At 36.6% G+C, this 24,148-nt stretch overlaps 1 protein-coding gene across 5 annotated transcripts in view; it reads left to right on the forward strand.

Moving 5' to 3' along the window:
* The window catches only part of LOC489231 (UDP-glucuronosyltransferase 3A1-like), a 33,686-nt gene that overhangs the window by 2,892 nt on the left and 6,646 nt on the right, over nucleotides 1–24,148 (forward strand). For 4 of the 5 annotated variants that reach the window (XM_038535318.1, XM_038535317.1, XM_038535320.1 and 1 more), the window contains 3 exons: nucleotides 1,856–1,957; nucleotides 10,056–10,164; nucleotides 12,745–13,276. In XM_038535318.1, coding sequence (XP_038391246.1) covers nucleotides 1,856–1,957; nucleotides 10,056–10,164; nucleotides 12,745–13,276 — 743 coding nt within the window. The remainder of the gene's footprint in view (nucleotides 1–1,855; nucleotides 1,958–10,055; nucleotides 10,165–12,744; nucleotides 13,277–24,148) is intronic. The other variant, XM_038535321.1, reaches the window with a different exon arrangement.

A 24,148-nucleotide genomic window follows, 5' to 3' on the forward strand; every position in this document is an offset into this window, starting at 1 on the left:
AGTGGAAGGCGAGGTCAGTTTAGGCTCTTGGAGGCCAAGGATGGGGACTCTTGTGGGCAGCAGCCCAGACTGGGAATGTGTCATTCACAGGACACCTGCAGAACTGATGGGCACAGGAGGGGACCCCAGGACAGTCAAGTCCTTGGGAGCCCCTCTCCCTTTTGCCCTTGCTGCTCGAAGCTTTTGAAGGATAGTGAAGCAGCCAATTCTGCAGGAAGTCAGGTTTATTTCCTTTACTTTGGCCCCAAAGCAACAGAAGGGGAATAGGAACATTTGTCAGGATAAGGAGGCATCATAGGATGGAGCTTCCCCAGGAAAATGTGGCATCATCATGAAAGGATAGGGGTCTCCCCAGGTCACGTTTAGATCCCCAAAAATCTGAGGAAAAAGCACAGAGTCTAATTGAGCATCTCTGTTTTATTTCCTGACAGTGACCCTGAGGGTCAGGGGAATAAGGGGCCTTTTGCAAGAGCCCACGAGACCTCCCTCATGGACACCCCAACTTTACTGTTTCTTATCTCTAGCCCGTCCTCTTTCCCAAACTCTACTCTTTACAGTGGAGATTCCTAAAAATCAGCATTTAAAAAACTTTGATTTCTATTTTAAATCTCTTTTTAGTAATAGTTAGAAGCAACAGAAAAAAAAAGAACTTTCTCACTTCTTGAAAGTGCATGTCGTCCAGACTCTGAGAGGGAGCAGGTGCAGGTGAGAGGCGCTGGAGGTCCCGCCTCTGTCCCAGAACGCACTGGGTCACCCAGACCCTTAGGCATGATGGCCTCTGTGAGAGGGCTTGTGCCCTGTATCCGTTTCTTCCTTGGGTTAAATGTGAGCCAGAGTAGGCAGTTGGAGGGAGTATGGTTTTGTGTTTTCCATAATCTGTGTTATCTCAGGCAATAGAATTATAGATTTTAAAAACTAGGGTAATTTCCACAGATACATCCCATTTCTATAGTCCTGCATCCCTCTCTGCTGACCCAATCATCATGAGATCTTTATCTTCCAAATAATCCCCACTTTCCCATATGGGCAAATTCTATTCCTTGACCCATAGATTCAAGAAAAATGCTCTTTGACATCACATAGTTTTAGATATTTTTGTGATAGAACCTGTACCTCCCCAGATGATCAAGCTTGTTTCCTTAGGATCCCAGGATTTTTGTAGGGTGAGTGATGTCCCAGTTTCTCATGCATACAGGATCCTGTAGTTCCACCCCAAGGGTCCACAGTTATTCTGAATTCTGTAATTTGATGTTCAGCAATTTTCAGGCCCCAACTGAGGAACGTCTTGCCAAATACATTTGAATCCGAAGGATTTGGGCTCTGAGCATTGGCTCTAACCCCCTTCTGCTTCCGTGGCTGTTTCTTGGACTGATATTCATGTTCCCATGTTTCTGGCTCCCTTGTTAATATAAATTCCAGAGAGAAGAATTCCAGAAATAGCTCTAATTGCTTCTCCTTTAGAAACACTTAATTCTCACATACATAGCACTGTGCCAAAATTTCTAGAAAACAGCTACTTCTTTAGGATATAGTATCTTCACTAAGCCTGCCTAAATTGCAGCATGTACCTAAACTAAGATCATGAACTTCTTCAAGCCTAAGCATAGAGAGGCTCATCTCATTGGCACAGAGACCTTAAATTGCAAAAGGGAATTTTTCATATAAGATTGCTACATGTCAAGATTTGGCCAGAAAGAATGTGGGTATCTGGTCTGGGGCTTATCCTAAAGAAACTCATTTTCTTCTACTAACCGTCAATGCTCTGCTCACTTATCCTGGATTTCCCTATCCCCAGTATCAGTTTCAGATTTTCCATTCTCACCTTTACAAAAATGAAATATTTTATTGTCCCTAGGTGGAAGCCATTATTTACTGCTGGACCGGGTATCTCAGATTCTTCAAGATCATGGACATAATGTCACCATGCTTCTTTATGGAGGAGATTATTTAATCCCAAGTATGTTTTTTTTTGTAATTATTAAATTTCTCTATCCCAGGAAAAGATAGACAATGTTTTTGTTTGTTTGTTTTTGTATAGCCTTGCTTAGCACAAAATCTTTTTGAATTTCTTGTACTAAAAAGATGGGGAAAGTGTGTGTGTGTGTGTGTGTGTGTGTGTGTGTGTGTGTGTGTGTTTTGTTAAGTGCTGGATATCTTATTAGGAGGTATAGACCTGGCTTCCACAATGCCATATCTACATATTTTACCTCTGTAACTCGAGTGTCACTTCATTTTAGGGAAGCCTCCATACATTATTATCGATCAATAAACTCTGAGTTTACCTAAATGGGGCAACCTTTACTCTTTATAAGTCTATTCAGAATGTCTATTTCTCCTTAAGTTAACTTTGGTAGTTTATGTCTTTCTAAAAATTTGTCTGTATCATCTATTTTCTAATTTGTAGCATCTAGAGTTCATGAATTCTTTTGTAGTCCTTTGAATTTCTGTGTGGTCATTAGTGGTGTTCCTTCTTCCATTTTTGGTTTTTGTAATTTGAGTCTTTCTGTCTTGTTTGTGCATTTTCTTGATCTTTTCAAAGTACTCGGTTTGGCTTCATTGATTTCCTATTGTTTCCCTATTTCTAATTTTATTAATTTCTCCCTTATCTTTATTAATTCTAACATGTTCATTTTAAGTTTAGTACACCTTCTCTGGTGTCTTAAGGAGCCAGGATAGGTTATTGATTTGAGATATTTTTTTGAGAAACTTCGTTTTTAATATAAGCATCTATAGCTTTAAATTTCCTTCTAAATGCTCCTTTGGTGTATTCCATAAGTTTTAGTATTTAGTATTTTCATTTTCTTTCTTATTTTTTTTAAGATTTTACTTAGTTATTCATGAGAGACACAGAGAGAGGGAGAGAGAGAAAGGCAGAGACACAGGCAGAGGGAGAAGCAGGCTCATGCAGGGAGTGGGATGTGGGACTCGATCCCGGGTCTCCAGGATCAGGCCCTGGGCAGAAGGCAGGCACTAAACTGCTGAGCCACCCAGGCTGCCCTGTATTTTCATTTTCATTTGTCTCTAAGGATTTTATGATTTCATTTGTGATTTATTTTTGATACATTGCTTCTATAAAAAGTGTTAATTTCCATAATTTGTGAATTTTCTGGTTTTCTTTCTGTTGATTTCTAACTTCAACCTGTTGTGGTCAGAAGAAGTATGTTGTATGATACTTGTCTTTTAAAATATGTTGAGACTTACTTGTGGCTTAACATATGGTCTCTGCTAGAAAATGTCCCATGTATCCTTGAGAAGCATACCCATGTATGCTGTTGTTGTTGGGTAGAATGTTCTGTATATGTCTCTTACATCTAGTGTATCAGTGTGTTTAAATCTCCTATTTCCTTGCTGATCATCTTTCTGGTTATTTTATCCATCGGTTAGAGTATGACATTTCAATGATTAATATAGATCTGTCTATTTCTCCTTCAATTCTGTCAGTTTTTGCTTTAGACATTTTGATCATATCTTATTACGTGCATATATGTTTGTAATTGTTATATCTTCTTGCTGTATGAACTTTCATTAATATATAATGTTGTTATGTGTCTCTTTTAATCTTCTTTGATTTAAAATCTGTTATGTTGTCATAGGCTCATCTGCTTCTGCTTTCTTTTGGTTATTACTTACATGGAATATCTTTTTCCATCATTTCCCTTTTAGTTTATCTGTATCATTGGATCTAAAGTGAGTCTCTTGCAGACAGAATATACTTGGATTATATTTTTATTTGAGGCCTTTTAATTTTTGTTTTTATTTGTTTAATACATTTCATTTTGGAATAACTTTAGGTTTACAGAAAAGTTGTAAAGATACTACAGGAAGTTTCCATACACTCCACACCTTCTTGCCCCCATTGCTAATCCTATTTTATTTTTAATTTTTAATTATTATTATTTTTTGAAGCATAGTGACACACAATGTTACATTAGTTTCAGGTGTACAACGTAGTGATTTGACAACTATGTATGCACCACAAGTGTAGCTACAAACTGTCACCATACTAAGATATTACAGTTGGATTGTGTGTTCTTACCATTTTGTCATTCTCTTTTTTTTTAATTTTTTAAAATTTATTTATGATAGAGAGAGAGAGAGAGAGAGAGAGGCAGAGACACAGGCAGAGGGAGAAGCAGGCTCCATGCACCGAGAGCCCGACGTGGGATTCGATCCCGGGTCTCCAGGATCGTGCCCTGGGCCAAAGGCAGGCGCCAAACTGCTGCGCCACCCAGGGATCCCCCTGCCATTCTCTGTCTTTTGTTTGGAGAATTTAATCCATGTACATTTAATGTAATTACTGATAAAGAGAGACTTACTTCTGTCCTTTTGCTATTTGTTTTCTATATGCCTTTTAGCTCCCCCCCCTCACTTTCTGTATCACTGTTTCTTTCGTATTTGGTTAATTCCTTATAAAACATTAAATTCTTTTCTAATTCTACGTTGTGTATATTCTACAGTTATTTTGTGTGTGTGGTTACAATGGGGATTTCATTTAACCTTCTAAATCTGTGACACTCAGATTTTAATTTATACCAGCTTATTAACATTCAAACATGCTGCTCCTATATGGCTTCATCCCTAACCTTTTTGGTTAATTGATGTCACAAAATTACATTTTTATACATTGCTAATTATACATTAGTATATAATTATAATTACAAACTAATTATACATTAGTTTTTATTAGTTTATTAGTTTATTTTAATGTGCTGGTCTCAGGCACCCTTGGTGACTCAGTGGTTTAGCGCCGCCTTCAGCCCAGGGTGTGATCCTGGAAATCCAGGATCAAGTCCCATGTGAGGCTCCCTACATGGAGCCTGCTTCTCCCTCTGCCTCTCTCTCTGTCTCTGTGCCTCTCATGAATAAATAAATAAAATATTTAAAAAAATAATGTGCTGGTCTCTTAAATCATGTAGAAAACAAAAATGCAGTTATAAACCATTGTTACAATAGCAGTAGCTTTTATTATTGCCTGTTCATTTACCTTTTTTAAGTCTTTATTTCTTTATACACCTTTGAGTTTTATCTGATGTCCTTTTATTTTCCCCATGGAGAACACCCCTAAGTTTTCTCTGAGGGCAGTTCTAGTGGTAACAAACTCCCTTAGTTTTGTTTATCTGTGATTGCCTTAATTCTCCTTGACTTTTAATGGGTAGTTCTGCTGGATATAAGATTTTTTGTTGATTGTTCTTTTCTTTTACCATTAAAAAAAAGATGTTTATTTATTTATTTATTTATTTATTTATTTATTTATTTGAGAGAAAGAGAGAGACAGAGAGAGAGTGAGTAGGGGAAGGGGGAGAGGGATAGGAAGAGGTAAAGAATCTCAAACAGACTTCCCATGGAGCATGGAGCCCAACACAGGGCCTATCCCACTACCCTGCGATTGTGACCTGAGCTAAAACCAAGAGTTGAATGCTTAATTCACTAAGCCACCCAGGTACCCCTTCTTTTAGCATTTTGAATATATTGGGCCACTTCCTTCTGGACTCCAATTTTTGTTTTTTGGCCTCCGAAATTTCTGATTACAAATCTTGATCATCTCATTGACAATCACTTATATGTGTTGAGTCACTTTTATCCTGCTGCTTTAATATTCTCTCTTTATCTTTCTCAATTTTGATTATAATGTGTCCTGATGTGGGTGGGTACCTGAGTTCATTTTCCTTGGAGTTTGTTGAGCTTCTTAGATGTTTATTCTAATATTTTTCATCCATTTGGGATATTTTCAGCTCTTATTACTTAAAATGTTCTCTCTATCCCTTTCTTTCTCTCTTTTCCTTGTGAGCATCCACAGTGCATATGTTGATCCTTTAGGCTGTGTTCTTTTCTGAAATCTTTTAACTTTCTGTTCTTCACACTTGATAATTTCCATTGTTTTATCTTCAGGTTCACTAATTATTTCTTCTGCTTGCTCAAATCTGCCTTTGAATCCCTATAGTGAAATTTTCATTTCATTTATTTTATTTTTCAGTTGTAGAATGTTTTCTGGTTTCTTTTTAGATTTTCTATGCCTTTATTGACATTCCTATTTTACATACACTTTTTCTTTGACCTTCTCCACATCTTCCTTTAACTCTTTGAGAATCTTTTTTTTAAAGATTTTTATTTATTTATTTTTTTAATACATTTATTTTTTATTGGTGTTCAATTTGGCAACATATAGAATAACACCCAGTGCCCATCCCGTCAAGTGCCCACTTCAGTGCCCGTCACCCAGTCACCCCCACCCACCTCCCCTTCCACCACCCCTAGTTCGTTTCCCAGAGTTAGGAGATTTTTATTTATTTATTCATGAGAGACACACAGAGGTAGAGACACAGGCGGAGGGAGAATCAGGCTCCATGCCAGGAGCCTGATGGGGGCCTCAATCCTCGGACTCCAGAATCATGCCCTGGGCCAAAGGCAGGTACTAAACTGCTGAGCCACCCAGGGATCCCCTCTCTGAGAATCTTTAAGGCAGTTACTTTAAAATCATTGTCTAGTATATCTGCCATCAGGTCTTTCTCAGAGACAGTTTCTGTTATTTTACTTTTTCCTTTGAATAAGCCTTAGTTTTCTTATAATTTTTTTTTGAAAACTGTCCATTTGAATCTGACACTGTGCTATATCTGGAGATGAGACTCTCCTCCTTTCTCTAGGATTCATAGATTTTAGTTATTAGTTTTTTTCATTAAAAAATTGTTCTGGGCTGACTTTGTGTTAAGGATCATTGTGAGGTATAAATTTTGGTATTCTTAGGTCTTTTCCAAGCCTTTTCCTCGGCTTGAGTGGACACTTTCTAATTTTCCTGGTATATGTAGTTGTTTTACAATGTCCTAACTTTTCATGTTTCCCTCCCAAAGAAGAAAATGAGAAAAATGATGGGAAAAGGGAACATCAGTCTTTTAAGACCCCCTTGAAGTCCATTCAGTCAGAGAGGGATGTGGCTGCAATGACAAAGCATAATCCAAAAATATTGCTGCTGATTTCTTTGTCTGTACTTCTGTGATCAGAAGCAGCAATCAGAGCTCAGATAGTTGATATTTGAAGGTCATTTTTTCCCACTTAGGCTCTTGAAACCTGTGTACAAGCTGTTCTATGAACACATACATATAGCTTTCTGCTTGGAGGCTGAGGAGTGGGGCATGGATAGTTGCTACTGTGAAAAGAGCTGACATGACTAAAATTATCTGCAATTTATTTATTTATTTATTTATTTATTTCAATTTTAAGATTTTATTTATTTATTTATGAGAGACATAGAGAGGCAGAGACATAGGCAGAGATGGAAGCAGGCCCCCTGCTGGGAGCCCAGTGCAGAACTCGATCCAGGGCCCTGTGATCATGCTCTGAGCTAAAGGCAGATGCTCAACCACTGAGCCACCCAGGTGCCCCTTATCTGCAATTTATAGTTAAGGACTTCTCCTAGTCATTGAAAAGCATCAGTTGACTGCAGAATTCCCAAATAGTTATTTTAGACAAATTCTGTCAGTGGAATTGTCTAGGTCAGGAGACAGATTACTGGTACTCCACTGTCTAACTATACCTTCTCCACTGCCTTGTAACCTATTATTTCTTTTCAGAATTTTACATATATTTATGTAGTTAAATATAAATATATATGAACATATAAATTTATACATATGTGTATGTATATATAGCAGAATTTTCATATAAATGTATTTCATATATATATAAAATGTTCACCAGTTGCTGTTTGAAAGTAGGTCTCATGCTGGAAACAAAACCATAATAGGTATTTGACAGTGTCAGGGGTGGAAGGACCTTCAACTGAGCAAGTAATTCGTCTGAGGAATTTTAAGTGAGGTGCCATGGCTTGCGCTTTATTTAGGGCAGCAGCACATCCCTCTTTGTAAATTCCTATGTGAATGTTTGTGTCCTAAATGAGTATGCTCAATGAATCTCTGCAAAAGGAGGTTTTCCTCAATGTAGTGTCATACATGTGTTTCTGGAAAGAGTTAAATGTGGTTAAGATCTTGCTGACAAAGCTTGTGTGCGGGGCTGTTGAGGTAGTCCATGAGAAGCCAGCTACAAAATGATTTGTGTCCTTCAAAGATGAAGGTGAAGAGACACTGCAGCTGAGAACTTGTTGAAATAGGAATTGAACAGAATATATTCCTAAATCTATGCTTGCAAAGTATCTATTAGTACTTAGTAGATATAGTCAGCAATTTCAGTAATATTGGAAATGGTGGCCCTAATATGATGACATTAGCAGTAAAGTTATAACAGTACGCTGAGAGGCACCATTCATTCAGGTTTAAGAATAGTCTAAATTAGGCTATTAAATGGGGAAGCAGTGGAGAAAATCATTCCTTGTTAATAGATACATTTTAATGGATTTAATCTTTGAAGGAATTCTATTAAATATATTTGGTTCCGTTAACAGTTTTAATATGCTTGGCAGATCCAATGAATCCCTTTTTGTTGTGCTGTTAGTGCTAAAACCTTAATTTTAACTTATGACTTTTCACATAAGAGCAACCATAGCTACTATGATATTACTTAACCAATTGATCTTATGACTATAGGATATTTAATCCCAGTAGTTAAGACAGGACATGCATAGTTGTCCTCTATCTAATATCTTGTTAACTCCTAAGACTACAGAGATACTTTGATAAATTTGGTGAGCTCTTTAGACATACCTGTTATGTTCCCCCAGTACTGACCAAGACCATTAAGGTTTGTCTTTGCTGTATCCATCTGATGTTAGAAGTAGTTTAGAACCTCTGATGTAGAGCCACAGAAGCCAATCTGTGTCATTTATCTGTAATAATTTCTTTTTAAGTAATGTTAGATTCCACATATGTCAAAGCTGAGAACTCTTTTAATTTATTACAGAGTACTGTCTATAATGGGGGCAGTCCTGGAGACACACAACCATTGGTCACAGACTTCTACCTACCCTAGTGTCAATCACAGCTCATGCTGGATCCAGAAGCACAATCCAAGCTGATATAGAAGAGGGATTTGTGTGAGACACATGACCCAGGGCTACTGAAAGTCCAAACCCATACTTTTGTCCCAAAATGCCAATTGTGAAAGCTTCTGAGTGGGATGGATGAGGATTCCCCTACTTGGGTCTGGCTTGCTTGGCTTGAAACTCTTGCTCACACAAGGGATGGCATTTTTTTTTTTATTGGAGTTCAATTTGCCAACATATAGCATAACACCCAGTGCTCATAAGGGATGGCATGTTGAGGCTTTCTTCTCTGTCTGCCAAGATATGTCACAGAGGGTTAAGGGTGAGATGAAGCTTGAAAGCTGTCATCAGTCCAACTTCAAAAATGGCATCAGACTCTTTATTACACGTAAGTTATGGAGGAGATGCCAAGATATGAAGTAGAGTTGCAGAAGACTATTTTGTTTAATTAGCCTTTGGCATATTTTTGACTGAATCAAAAACCTTTGCATGTATCACTTTTAAGAAATAAAAATGATTTTTTTCCAAGAGACTAAGGACTGGGAAACTGGGATAAAATAAGATTTGTATTTAAATACAAAGTGTAGGAGCACCTGGTGGCTGAGTCAGTTAAGCTTCTGCCTTCAGATCAGGTCATGATCCCAGGATCCTGGCATCAAGCCCCATGTCAGGCTCCCTGCTCAGTGGGGAGCTTGATTCTCCTTTTCCCCTCTGCTTGTGCTCTCTCTTTTACTCTCTCTTTCTCTCTCAAATAAATAAATAAATAAATAAGATCTTAAAAAAATAAATACATTGTGTACCACTTACTATATGTGCAACCTTGACAAATGATCTTATACTCCATTTAGCTTTGTTTTCTCACCTGTAAAATGACGAATATCTATGCCTTTACTTGAAAACTTTAAATTGAATAAAAGTAATTGAATTTTTATAAGATTCTCAAGGAATATTATCAGATCCTATGATTGAAGAAATGAAGAAGCAAGCAAAAAAAAAAACCTCTAAAAGCAAACAAATATATATAAAATTATTGGAATAAAAATATGATATCATTGTGCTAATATTAATCTGGGTTGTATGACATAATTACATATTTCTTATTGGTGTTTTAATTTTTTTTATTTAGAAGAGAAGGAAAGTGTATACCACGTTATCAGTTGGCTTCTATCTGAGGAACATGAAAAAGAATTAAAGAAATATTTTGATTTCTTTATGCAAGAAGCTTTGCAGGGCAGGTAATTTCTTTTATTTTCTGAATGAAAGACTTACCATTTTAGTGATACAAATAAATGGTTGGATGCATGGATACTTGGAGCAAATTTAAGAGAAGTGGATGGATGTGTAGATGGTTGGGGAGATCAATGATAGGTGACAGTGAATGGATGGAGTAGATGAATTTTGCACTCCCAGCCAGTCAATCTGTGTATTTTGGCTCTTCCGTTAAAAGCATGAAAGTATTTCTGTATAACATGGGGGAATGTTCCTTCTTGATCTTCCTGGCAACACTTCATCTACAATGTTTTTGTATATACTCTCTGCAACATAGAAGGCAGGATAGACAACATAATTTCTCATTCTTGGTAGGCATATCAGAGCCACCACTTTGAGCTGGTATATTTCTAATTCATTTAAAAACCCAAATAACTTAGAGATACCCAGTGTGAGATTAGTCTGAGAGTTTTTGTCATTACCTGGGATGTATAGAAAATTCTTCATCTTTGACACAAGGGGGAAAGATGCATATTAATTCCTTTAGCTTGGTTAATTACAGTGGACTAACCCCACCTTCCTTTCTTCCTTAAAAATTTTATTCAGTAATCAAGGTGATCCTAAAATCTGGCTTTTTCTCATAAAGCCTTTTCCTTACCTAAAGTAGAAGACAAAATTCTCTTGTCTATGAGATCTTATCTAAAATAGTCATTTTAGGAGTCTTTATGACAGAACATAAAGACTCCTAACTCTGGGAAACGAACTAGGGGTGGTGGAAGGGGAGGAGGGCTGGGGTGGGGTGAATGGGTGACGGGCACTGAGGGGGGCACTTGACGGGATGAGCACTGGGTGTTATTCTGTATGTTGGCAAATTGAACACCAATAAAAAATAAATTTATTATTAATAAAATAAAATAAAATAGTCATTTTAAACTTTGTCTATATCATCTTTATTATTATTCATAATTTTTAAAGTATATATCTTGTCTCTTCTCCCCCACTTTGAAGACTGGTTGTATACACATGTTACGTATGGCAAGTATTTTGTTCAGTTTATTAGCTTAATTTCAAATATGATTAATGCTCTACTTTTGAGTAATCTGTACTTCATATCTTGAATTTATGCACAATATGTAGCAATCATGTAAAATTGTTTAAAAATATAGGATCATTCAGCTAATCATCTGTCACTTAAAGTCGGTTCTTTTTTTTAAGATTTTATTTATTTATTCATGAGAGACACAGAGAGAGAGAGAGAGGCAGAGACAGAAGCAGGCTCCCTGCAGGGAACCTGATGCAAGATTTGATTCCAGGACCCCAGGATCATGCCCTGAGCCAAAGGCAGATGCTCAGCCACTGAGCCACCCAGGTGTCCTACTTAAAATCGATTCTAAAGTACTTCTTTTTTAATAATAAATTTATTTTTTATTGGTGTTCAATTTGCCAACATACAGAATAACACCCAGTGCTCACCCCATCAAGTGCCCCCCTCAGTGCCCGTCACCCATTTACCCCCACCCCCCGCCCCCCTCCCCTTCCACCACCCCTAGTTCGTTTCCCAGAGTTAGGAGTCTTTATGTTCTGTCTCCCTTTCTGATATTTCCCACACATTTCTTCTCCCTTCCCTTATAAAGATTCTAAAGTACTTGTGGGCATCTACATATTGCTAATGAGCTCTCACCTGTTTAAGCCTTCCTTAAGTGAGCTGACATGGTATAGTTTTGTACAGGTTACAAGTTTGCAGAGCTATTGATTCTCTCAGTCCTTCATTCAGGTAGCAGGTCTCCAAAGCACCTGCACCCGTAACCTCTGGTCAAGAAGATTCTCATCTGTTGCCCATATATTGTACAAAAAGGGTCATTTTCTTTGCAGGCACTGACAGGAAAACATTGAAGGAGAATAATGCCATATATAGTGTCTTAATTAGGTATCGGTAAAATTTTAGCATGAAATGGAAAGGTTAATAGTAAGCTTCAAACAGACTTTTTATTTGTTTTAAATTGTTTACCTCATAGGCTAGAAAGATGTAAATCTCATGTTCAGCTTAGAATTTGGGTTCTAATACTACCATCAGATAGTTCCTTGTGTGAGGTCATCTGTCAAATGGAGAATGTACAAAACTTAAGGAACAGAACATGGCTATATTATCAATACTGTGGACTCTGCTACCAAGTTAGTTCCACAGGTAGGCTGGTAAAGAAGACTGTCACTCATAAAAAGTCAGATAATGTTCATAGAGATGAAAGTTAAAGAGAGCATCACGGAATGTATCAGGTAGACATCGAATTGTGAGGTCTGCTATAGTCAGAGATGGCTCCCACAGTGGAAGGCTCTTGAATTGGCATGGATGGTGGGTGGATATGATTGGCTGGAGAAAGGGGACGGGAGAGAGTGAGAACATTTTAAGAAACAGAACACCCAGAGCAGAGTGACCAGAACAGTTATTTGTTGAACACTGGTAAAATAGGTGGTCTGCTGCCAGGTATGGTCTCACTTACCTGGGATATTTTCTTTGTAGCCCAAGATTCCTTTATGTATTGTGAAATTAACACCTCCAGTGAATGTTTGCCCTTACTTTCCTTTTTTTTTTTTTTTTTTTTCTACAGAGAAGCATTTGACAACCTTGTAAAGTTAATGGAACAATTGGGGATTCAATGCAGTAATTTGCTAAGGAGAAGTGACATCATGGATTCCTTAAAAAATGAGAATTTTGACTTGGTATTTGTTGAAGCATTTGACTTCTGTTCTTTCCTGATTGCTGAGAAGCTTGGGAAGCCATTTGTGTCAATTCTTCCCACCCCCTTTGGCAGTGTGGACCTTGGGCTACCAAGCCCTGTGTCTTATGTTCCAGTATTCCATTCCTTGTTAACTGACTGCATGGATTTCTGGAGCCGAGTGAAGAATTTTCTGATGTTCTTTGATTTCTTCATGAAACAATGGCAAATCCAATCTACGTTTGACAAGACCATCAAGGAACATTTCCCGGAAGGTGCTAGGCCAGTTTTGTCTCATCTTCTAAAGAAAGCAGAGCTGTGGTTTGTTAACTCTGACTTTGCCCTTGAATTTGCTCGGCCCCTGCTCCCCAACACTGTGTATGTTGGAGGCTTAATGGTCAGACCTGTTAAACCAGTGCCACAAGTAAGTAAAACTGTAGCTCTCGATGTGGACTTCATGTAAAGCTCTTCAGTGTAGAATTAGTGGCTCCCCTTCCGGTGGGCACAGGGATTGAAGCAGGGTGAGACAAGCAAAACACCTAGAATGTACATTTTTATTTTATTTTTAATTTTCTAGTCTATTTTATTGTATTCTATTTTATTCTAAATTTTATTTTATTTTGGTAAAAACACTTAGTATGATATCTACCCCCTTAACAAATTTTTGAAAGTACAATATAAACTATTGACTGTAGGCACCATGTTGTGCATCAGATTTCTACATTTTATTAATCTCACTTAACTTCATAACTCTTCCTCTCCATGGAATAGTAAGTACCTATTATCCCCTTCCCCCAAGCCCTGGAAACCAACTTCTACTTTTGATTCTATGAACTTGACTATTTTTGATGTTACATATAAGTGAAATCCTGCAATATTTGCTTTTCTGTTATTGGCTTATTTCACAAGTGAGATATGAGAGGATATTTTCATAACTATCCTCTGGCTTCAGTGAGACTGGTTACACATTTGGCTGAGGTACCCTTTTATTTAGATTCTGGATTTCTTATAAGGAGAATTTGAGCATGAAATGTTGCCAAGAATTGGCATGTTTTTAGGGGGAAGGAGTGCTAGGGCTTCCCACTCTGCCATCTTGCTTATCCCAGGACCCACTTTTCAGGAAGCCCTTTCTGTAAGGGTCATGGAAGTACTGTTAGGTCTTACCTGACCCTGTTATTGAGAATCTCTTTAGGTAACAGCCCTAAACTGTTCCTTACCCTGGTCCTAGCCTTCTGGTAAAAATGCTTCAACATGTTGATATTTTAATTTTCAATTTTTATGATCACAGGCAAATACTTATGAAGTGGGAGTCTACCACATGAAAGGATTTTTAAGGAGATTGTTTATCCATAACTAAATATAAACGAGAGAGAGAGAGTAATGTAATGTAATAATGTAATGAGGTGGGACTGGGTGCAAATGATGGCTAGATCTGCAGGCATCATCTCCAATGGCTCCTTCGTGTAGAGCCCTAACTCCTGGCTCAGCCGAGATGTTCTGATTTGATTGGTCTGGGATTGGGTCTACATATTTTAAGTTTTAAATGCTACCCAGGTGGTCTGAATGCAGAGCCTGAACTCAAAACTACTGCTCTCAAAGTTATCAAAATGAATTAAAGCTATGATTAGTGGCTGCCCGTTGCCTGTAGGTGCTGGGTTGCTATTGTACAGAAATTATCTCATACATTGTATATTGTGCCACTTTGAGGGAATAGTGATGATCTCCAATTTTATAAAGGCGAGGACAAATAATCAGGTGGTGTACATAATATTCCCAGTACTATTCAGCTCAGGGCAGCAAAGGCCTAAACCTGGCCTGGGCTTCCCAGGTGCCAAAATATCTACCCTTCCCCTACTGACCTTGCATTGAGTGAACAGAAAATTTTGGGGAATGGTTCATGGGCAAAATGGACTTTGATTCATGGTGGCATTTTTTAAGAAATGGAACTGGGGAGGAAGATGCAGCAGGTTGAGGAGACAAGGGCTCCAATGTGTGGAGGTGTAAGTGAGACGGCCATGAGACTGGGTTCCCTCAGTGGCATTGGCCAGACTAGAGTAGTGGAAGATTCAATTGCACAAATAAGACAAGGCCAAAACACATGTTCTACCTGACATGATGGTGGGTAAGTTTTGGAATTGAGACAGGAGTTATTAGGGAGGAGAATAATGGAAGTTAAGGTGTGTAATCTGTGAGATAACAGATGCTTATGTAATTTTTCTTCTTTTTCCCATTTTAAAAAATTGTGATCAAATATACATAGTATAAAATTTACCATCTTAACCATAGTGAAGGGTACAGTTCAGGGGCATTAAGAACTTCCACATTTTGTGCAACCGTTACCTACATCCATCTCCAGAACATTTTCCTCTTCCCAAACTGAAACCTCATACCCACTCAACAGTGACTTCTCATTTCCTCTCTGCCTCCAGACCCTGGCAACCACTACTCTTCTTTTGTCTGTATGAATTTGACTACTCTACGCACCTTATACAGGTGGAATCATACAATATTTGTTCTTCTGTGATAGCTTATTTCACTTTGCATAATGTCTTCAAGATTCATCCATGTTGTAGTATGTGTCCAAAGTTCTTTCCTTTTTGGGCAGAGTAATATTTCATTGTGTCTGTATATACCATATTTATTTATCTATTTATCTGTCCTTAGGCACATGGGTTACTTCCACTTTTGTCTAAGGTGAATAAGGCTGCTATGAACAGTAGTGTACAAATATTTGTTGGAATCCCTACTTTTAATTCTTTTGGTAATATACTGAGAAATGGAATTTCTGGGTCATATGATAATTGCATATTTCATTTTTTGAGGAACCGCCATACAGTCTTTCACAGTGGCTGTCCCAGTTAACATTTCCACCAACAATGTGTAAGAGTTCCAACTTTTCCATATCTTCACAAACACTTGACATTTTCTGTTTTCTTTATGTGATTAAAAAAAATTGTTCTTAGCTATCCTAATGGGTGGGAAGTGGTGTCTTGTTGTGATTAGATTAGAATTTCCCTGATTAGTGAAGTTTACCATTTCATAAGCTTATTGGCCATTTATGTATCTTCTTTGGAGAAATACTTGCTCAAGTCTTTGCCCATTTTTGAATCATGTTTGTTTTTTGGGTAGAGTAGTTCTTTATATAATCTGGCAATCAATCTTTTTAGATATATGACTTGCAAATATTTCTCCATTCCCTGAGTTGCCCTTTCACTATTTTGATAGTGTCTTTTGACACACAGAGCTTTTCTTTTTGTTGAAATCCAATTCAGCTATTTTTTGTTTCGTTGCCTGTGCTATTGGTGTCTTATCCAAGAAACCACTGCCAAGTTCAGTTACATAAAGAGTTCTCTCTGTATGTTCTAAGGATTTTATACATATAGCTCATATTTTTAGGTCTCTCCTCTGTTTTAGGTTGACTTAGTATCTGGTATAATGTAATGGTTCAACTTCAGTATTTTGCATGTGAATATCCAGTTTTCCAATGCCATTTGCTGAAAAGACTGTCTTTACCTAATGAATGGTCTGGCACCTTTGTCAAAAAAGTTATTTGACTAAATATACCTGGGGATATTTCTGGACTTTCTATTTTACCTTGTTGATCTATACATATGTCTTTTTGTCATAGCACATTATTTTGAATATTATAGCTTTGTAGTATCCTTTGGCATCAGGAAATATGAGACCTCCAACCCTGTACTTTTTTTCTTATACTGTCTTGGGCACTCAGTGTTTTTGAAATTCCATATCAAATTTAGGATAGTTTTTTTTTATTTCTGCCAAAAGAGAAGATTGTTCACTATTGATAGAGTTTGCATGGTATCTGTGAATCATCTTGGGAAGTACTGACTTCTTTAAAGTACTGAAGTACTAAAGTCTTCTAATCCATGAAGCCTGGATTTCTTTTTCCATTTATTTGTGTCTTTTTATATTTCCTTCAGTGATATCTTTTAGCTTTCAATGTAAAATCTTTTACCTCCTTGGTTAAGTTTACTCCTGAGTATATTTTTATTCTTTGATTCTATTGTAAATGGAATTGGTTTTCTAATTTTCTTGAAATGTTCCTTATTAATATATAGTAATACATTTGATATTTCGAGTTGATTTTGTTTCTTGCTATTTTTCTAAATTGCTTATTAATTGTGACAGTTTTTTTGGTATGTGAGGAATCTTAGAGTTGTCTACATATAATATCTTGTCATGTGCCATTATTTTTTGAAGCAATATTTCTGCTTTTTTCTCTTTCTCTTCTTCTGTGACCTCCACAATGCATATATTAATCCACATGAGGGGTCATATGAGTCCCTGACATTCTATTCACTTTTTTTTAATCCTTTCTCCTTTTTGGTTTTTAGACTTGATATTTTAGATGACCTATCTTCAAGAGAACTAAGTTTTTCTCCTGTTTGGGTCTGCATTGAATTACTCCAGTGAATTTTTCAATTCAGTTACTGTATTTTTTTATTTTATTTTTTTTTTAGTGTCTAATCTTACCTTTATTTTTTTAAAAAAAATTTTAATCGGAGTTCAATTTGCCAACATATAGCATAACACCCAGGGCTCATCCTGCCAAGTGCCCCCCTCAATGTCCATCACCCAGTCACCCCCACCCCCCGCCCACCTCCCCTTCTACTACCCCTTGTTCATTTCCCAGAGTTAGGTGTCTCTCATGTTTTGTTAGCCTCACTGACATTTTCACTCATTTTCTCTCCTTTCCCTTTATTCCCTTTCACTAATGTTTATATTCCCCACATGAATGAGACCATATAATGTTTGTCCTTTCCCGATTGACTTATTTCACTCAGCATAATACCCTCCAGGTCCATCCATGTCGAAGCAAATGGTGGGTATTTGTCGTTTCTAATGGCTGAGTAATATTCCATTGTTTTTTTTTATAATAAATTTATTTTTTATTGGCGTTCAATTTACCAACGTACAGAATAACACCCAGTGCTCATCCCATCAAGTGCCCCCCTCACCCCCACCCCCCGCCCTCCTCCCCTTCTACCCCGCCTAGTTCGTTTCCCAGAGTTAGGAGTCTTTATGTTCTGTCTCCCTTTCTGATATTTCCCACACATTTCTTCTCCCTTCCCTTATATTCCCTTTCACTATTATTTATATTGTATACATAGACCACTACTTCTTTATCCATTCATTTTTTGATGGATTTTTTGTTTTATTTAGTTTGTTCTTTTAGAAAAATAATTTGTCTCCTCTTGCTATTATCTGTTTGTTCATATATTGTCTTCTTGATTTCCTTTAGATCTTTGTCCATGTTTTTCTTGAGCTCTTTGCACATGTTAGGCAATTTTAAAGCCCTTGTTTAGTTAGTCCAATATCTGTTTCTTCAATGAGAGTTTCTAGAGATTTATTTTGTTCCTTTAAATGACACATTTTGGCTTTCTATTCTTTCTTTGGTTTGTCTTGTGATCGTTTGTAGAAAGTTTTGGGCATTTGTAAAAACAGTCACCTCTACTTGTATTTGCAGGCTGCCATGGAACACTTTCACTAATTAGTGGGGAATGTTTTAATATTTTGGGTCAGCCAGGGAAGACAACTTAGAGTATTCTTAGGTACTTCCTAAGCATTTTTTTCTATCTGGCCTTTGTGTATACTTTTATTCACCCAATTCTTTCTGTATAGTAGTCTAATATTAATGTCTTACATTCCCAGAGTCTTACCCAAAGTCTGTTCAGGGTATTAGGTGTTCTGTTATATTTTATTTCCATAATCTCTTGCCCTCAAGATTCTAAGTCTATGGTAGCCCTGAAAGTTTTCCCTGGCATGGTAACTTCTACTGTCTTGCAAGACTCCCACCAGCCTGATATCGGAGCTATATTGCCATTCCCAGTCAGAGCTCCAAGTCTGGTGAGACTTACACTGGTCACTTGGGAGCCTATAAAGTGGTTACAATGTTGCAAATTGTTTCAGTTCTACTCCTGCTGCTGAAGGCAGGGCCAGGACTGCTGCCTCTGGATCTGGCATGGCACTCCAGGAAGACAGTAAAAATGCCATGGAAATTCTGTTTGTAGTGTTTTTTTTCTTCCTTGAATCACATCACATATGTTTGGTTCCTCCATATCATTGAGTATTTTCCCAAGTCCTATAAAGTTTATTTGAGTCAATCTTTAGCTTTTTTTGTCCTTTCATTTAATCTGTGAAGGGCTGGGATTATGTAGCTTCTTATTATGACATCATGCTCTGCCCTTGCCAGTTTTAAGTTATAGATTTACATTGATCTTGTAAATGTCAAATGACAACAAAGCCAATTTTAGTTGTCCTTTAGGATGGTAGTTCTTAGAGTGTTGTGCAGGATGGAGTTAAATAGGGCCAGAATTGCACAATGAGGTAAAAGACTGGCAGCTGGGGACAGCCAGCAAATGCAGAGAAAGGAAGAAATAGATGTTTTGCAGAATTGACAAAAACACATTAATCTAATTTGGGGGATATTACATCATGAACTTCTTTAAGAATCATCTGGAGGTGGCTACATACTAAGTAATATCAGACAAAATAGACTGATGTGAAAACTTTTACAAGAGATAAAGAATATTTTATAAATAGTTTAATATAACAAAGTCAATCAGCATAATATAACACATTAATAGAGTGAAAGGGGTAAAAAAGCATATTATCTCAAGAGATGCAGAAAAGACATTTGACAAACTAACACTGTTTCATGATAAAAACACTCATAATACTAGAAATAGAAAAGTACTTCTCGAATGTGATAGAGCATTTATGAAATAAGCTAACATCATACTCTATAAATAGACTAAAATTGTGCTGCCTAAGATGCCTACTTACATCACTGCTATTCAGATATGCCCTAGACAGAGCAAGTAGGCAAGAAGAAGAAATATAAGGCATCCAAATGGGAATGGTCAATGTAGAAATATTTGGATTTCATATGGCATAATCCTATATATAGAAAATTCTTTTTGGTGTATGATTCATACACTATGTCTAACAAAACTAGCAAAATTTCAGGGAAAAATATCAATATGCAAATATGAATTGTGTTTCCATACAGTGGTTATAAACACTCTGAAAATGAAATTAGGTAAATATTCTATTTACACCAGCATCCAGTTAAACTGAGGAGGTGAAAGACATGTACACTGGATACTACAAATTTGCTGAAAGAAATTCAGGAAGACCTAAATAAATTGAAAGACCTCTCCAGACCATTGATGGTGTTACTTAATATTATTAAGAAAGCAATACTACTAAAAGTGATCTATAGATTTTTTTCTAATCATATCAACAACTGAAGGGCCTTATTATTATTTTTTTTGGAGAAATAGGAAAACCAATCTTCAAATTCACATGGAAATGTAAAAGACACTGAATAACCAAATTAATATGAAAAAGAACAGAGTTGGATGACTCGTACAACTATGACCAAATAATTTATGACAAGGGTGCCAGGAGCAATCAATGGGGAGAATAGTCTCTTCAACAAATGGTGCTGGTACCACTGGATATTCATTCATGTGAAAGATAATGTTGTATGAGCCTTCCTCACACTACATACTGAAATTAACTAAACATGGATCAATGGCCTAAATAAAGAGCTAAAAATAAAAAAAAAATTCCTAGAGAAAAAGGGATAAATTGCATGGACTTGGATTTGACAATAGTTTGTAGATGTGACACCAAAAGCACCAAAAGCATAAGTAACAAAGAAAAAAAATAGATAAATAAGACTGTATCAGGATTAAACACTTCTCTGTATTGAAAACACTATATGGAAAATGAAAGTATAGCTCATCGAGTACAAGGCAAATGTGTCCCCTCCCTCTGCTTTACAGTCTTATATTGGAGGTTCTAGTAAATTAAGATGAAAAGATGAAAAAAGGTATGAAAAGCAATGAAATAATGAAGGAAGAGATAAACTGTTTTTGTTCACAGATGACGTTGATAGTCCATTTCAAAACTCTGAAAGAGTCAAGAAATAGATTCTTGCAACTAATAAGCAATTATAGCAGTATCAAAGGATATAAGTTAAATATCAAGTCCATCTTTTTTGTATATATCAGCAATGAACAGGAGGAATGTGAGATTAAAACACTATGCCATTTACATGAGCACAACCAAATATAAAATCTTGGGAATAAATCTAACAAAACATGTATGAGATTTATATGAGGAAAACTACAAAAAGCTGATGAAAGAAATTAAGGAACTAAATAAGTGGAGAGAAAGTCTATGTTCATGGATAGGAAGTCTCTATATTGCTAGGTGTTCATTATCTCTAATTTGATTTATAGAATCAGTGCAATCCCGTTGAAAATTGCAGCAAGTTATTTTGTACATATTAATAAACTGATGCTCAAATTTGCATGGAGAGGCAAAAGCCCTGATGAGCCAACACAATATTGAAGATGAAGAATTAAGGTGGAGGACTGACATTAGTCAAGACCATGACATACTATATGGCTAAAATAATCAAGGCAGTGTGGTATAAGCAAAAGAATAGACAAATAGATCAATGAAATAGAATAAGGAGTATGCATAGACCCACATACATTTAGTCAAATGATCTTTGACAAAGCATTAAAAGAAATACCATAAAAATAATATAGTCTTTCCAACAAATGGACACAGATATTACCACTTCACAAAAACTAACTCAAAGTGGATCACTGACCTAAATGTAAGATGCAAATATGAAACTCCTATGAGGGGAAAGAGGAGAAAATAGATGAACTCGTGTTTGGTCATTAATTTTTAGATATAAAACCTAAGGCATGTTCTATTTTTTTAAAGGTTATTTTCCCTGGAATTATTTTTCATTTAAATTCAATTAATTAACATATAGTGTATTATTGGTTTCAGAGGTAGAGTTCAGTGATTCATTGGTCTTATATAATACTAAATGCTCATTACATCATGTACCCTCCTTAATTTCCATCACCCAGTTACCCCATCCCCCCACTTCCCTCATCTCCAACAACCCTCAGTTTGTTTCCTATGATTAAGAGTCTTAAAAAAAAGTCATATGGTTTGTCTCCCTCTCTGATTTCATCTTGTTTTATTTTTACCTCCCTTCCCCTATCATCCTCTTTTTTGTTTCTTAAATTCCACATATGAGTGAGGTCACATGAGAATTGTCTTTCTCGATTGACTTATTTCATTTAGTGTAATACCCTCTAGTTCCATCTATGTCATTGCAAATGGCAAGATTTCAATTTTTTGATGGATGAGTAGTGTTCCATTGTGTATGTGTGTATATATGTATATATAGCACATCTTCTTTATCCATTCATCTGTCAATGGACATCTGGGCTTTTTCCATAGTGTGGCTATTGTGGAAATTGCTGCTATAATAAACATTGAGGTGCAAATGTTTCTTCAGATCAATACATTTGTATCTTTGGATAAATACCTAGTAGTGCAATTGCTGGGTCATAGAGGATCTCTATTTTCAAACTTTTGAGGAATCTCCATACTGTTTTCCAGAGTGGCTGTACCAGCTTGACATTCGCACCAACAGTGTAAGACGGTTCCCCTTTCTCCACATCCTCACCAAAATTTGTTGTTTCCAGACTTGTTAATTTTAGCCATTCTGACTGGTGTGAGTTGGAATCTCATTGTGGTTTTGATCTGTATTTCCCTGATGCTGAGTAATGTGTAGCATTTTTTTATGTATCTGCTGGCCATTTGTATGTCTTCTCTGGAGACATGTCTGTTCAATGCCTTCTGCCCATTTCTTGACTGGATTATTTGTTCTTTGGGTGTTGAATTTAATAAGTTCTTTATAGATTTTGGATACTAGCCCTTTATCTGATAGGATATTTGCAAATATCTTCTCCCATTCTGTAGGCTGCCCTTTAGTTTTGTTGACTGTTTCCTTTGCTGTGCAGAAGCTTTTTATCTTGATGTCCCAGTGGTTCATTTTTGCCTTTGTTTCCCATGCCTTTGGAGATGCATCTAGCAAGAAGTTGCTTCAGCCGAGGTCACAGAGGTTGCTGCCTGTGTTCTTCTCTAGGATTTTGATGGATTTCTATTTCACATTTAGGTCTCTCATCCATTTTGAATCTATTTTTGTTTATGGTTTGAGGAAATGGTCCCATTTCATTCTTCTGCATGCGGCTGTCCAATTTTCCCAGCACCATTTTGAAGAGACTGTCTTTCTTTCCATTGGATATTCTTTCCTACTTTGTCAAAGAAGAGTTGACCATAGAGTTGAGGGTCCATTTCTGGGTTCTCTATTCTGTTCCATTGATCTATGAATCTGTTTTTTGTGCCAATATCATATTGTCTTGATGATTATAGCTTAGTAATACAGCTTGAAGTCTGGCATTGTGATGCCCCAGCTTTGGTTTTCTTTTTTTGAGATTACTTTGATTATTCCAGGAGTGTCTGGTTCCATATTTTAGGATTATTTTTTCCAACTCTGTGAAAAACGTCCATGGTATTTTGATAGAGATTGATTGAGATTGATTGTATAGATTGCTCTAGATAACATAGACGTTTTAACAATATTTGTTCTTCCAATTCATGAGCAGAACATTTTTCCATGTCTTTGTGTCTTTCTCAATTTCTTTCATGAGTGTTCTATAGTTTTCTTTTCTTTTCTTTTCTTTTTTTTTGTTCTATAGTTTTCTGAGTACATATCCTTTGCCTCTTTGGTTAGGTTTATTCCTAGTTATCCTATGGTTTTTTGGTCCAATTGTAAATGGGATGAACTTCTCAATTTCTCTTTTTTTCTGTCTCCTTATTAGTGTATAAAAATGCAAGTGATTTCTTACATTGATTTTATATCCTGCCACTTTGTTGAATTCCTATATGAGTACTAGCAATTTTAAGGTGGAGTCTTTTGGGTTTTCCATATAGAGTATCATGTCATCTATGAAGAGTGAGAGTTTGACCACTTCTTTGCTGATTTGGATGCCTTTTATTTCTTTTGTCAGATTGCTGAGGCTAGGACCTCTAGTACTGTGTTGAAAAGCAGTAGTGATAGTGGACATCCCTCCATGTTCCTGCCCTTAGGGGAAAAGCTCTCAGTTTTTCCCTATTGAGAATGATGTTTTCTGTGTTGTTTTTTGTAGATGGCTTTTATGATATCGAAGTATGTTCCCTCTATCTGTACAATGTGGAGAGTTTTAATCAAGAAAAGATGTTGTATTGTGAAATGCTTTCTCTGTATCTATTAAGTGGATCATATATCTCTTGTCCTTTCTTTTATTAATGTAATATATCACATTGATTGATTTGTGGATGTTGAACCACCCTTGCAGTTCAGGAATAGATCCCACTTGGTCATGATGAGTAATCCTTTTGATGTACT

This window comes from Canis lupus, chromosome 4 (assembly GCF_011100685.1).
Source record: "Canis lupus familiaris isolate Mischka breed German Shepherd chromosome 4, alternate assembly UU_Cfam_GSD_1.0, whole genome shotgun sequence".
Taxonomy (NCBI): domain Eukaryota; kingdom Metazoa; phylum Chordata; class Mammalia; order Carnivora; family Canidae; genus Canis; species Canis lupus.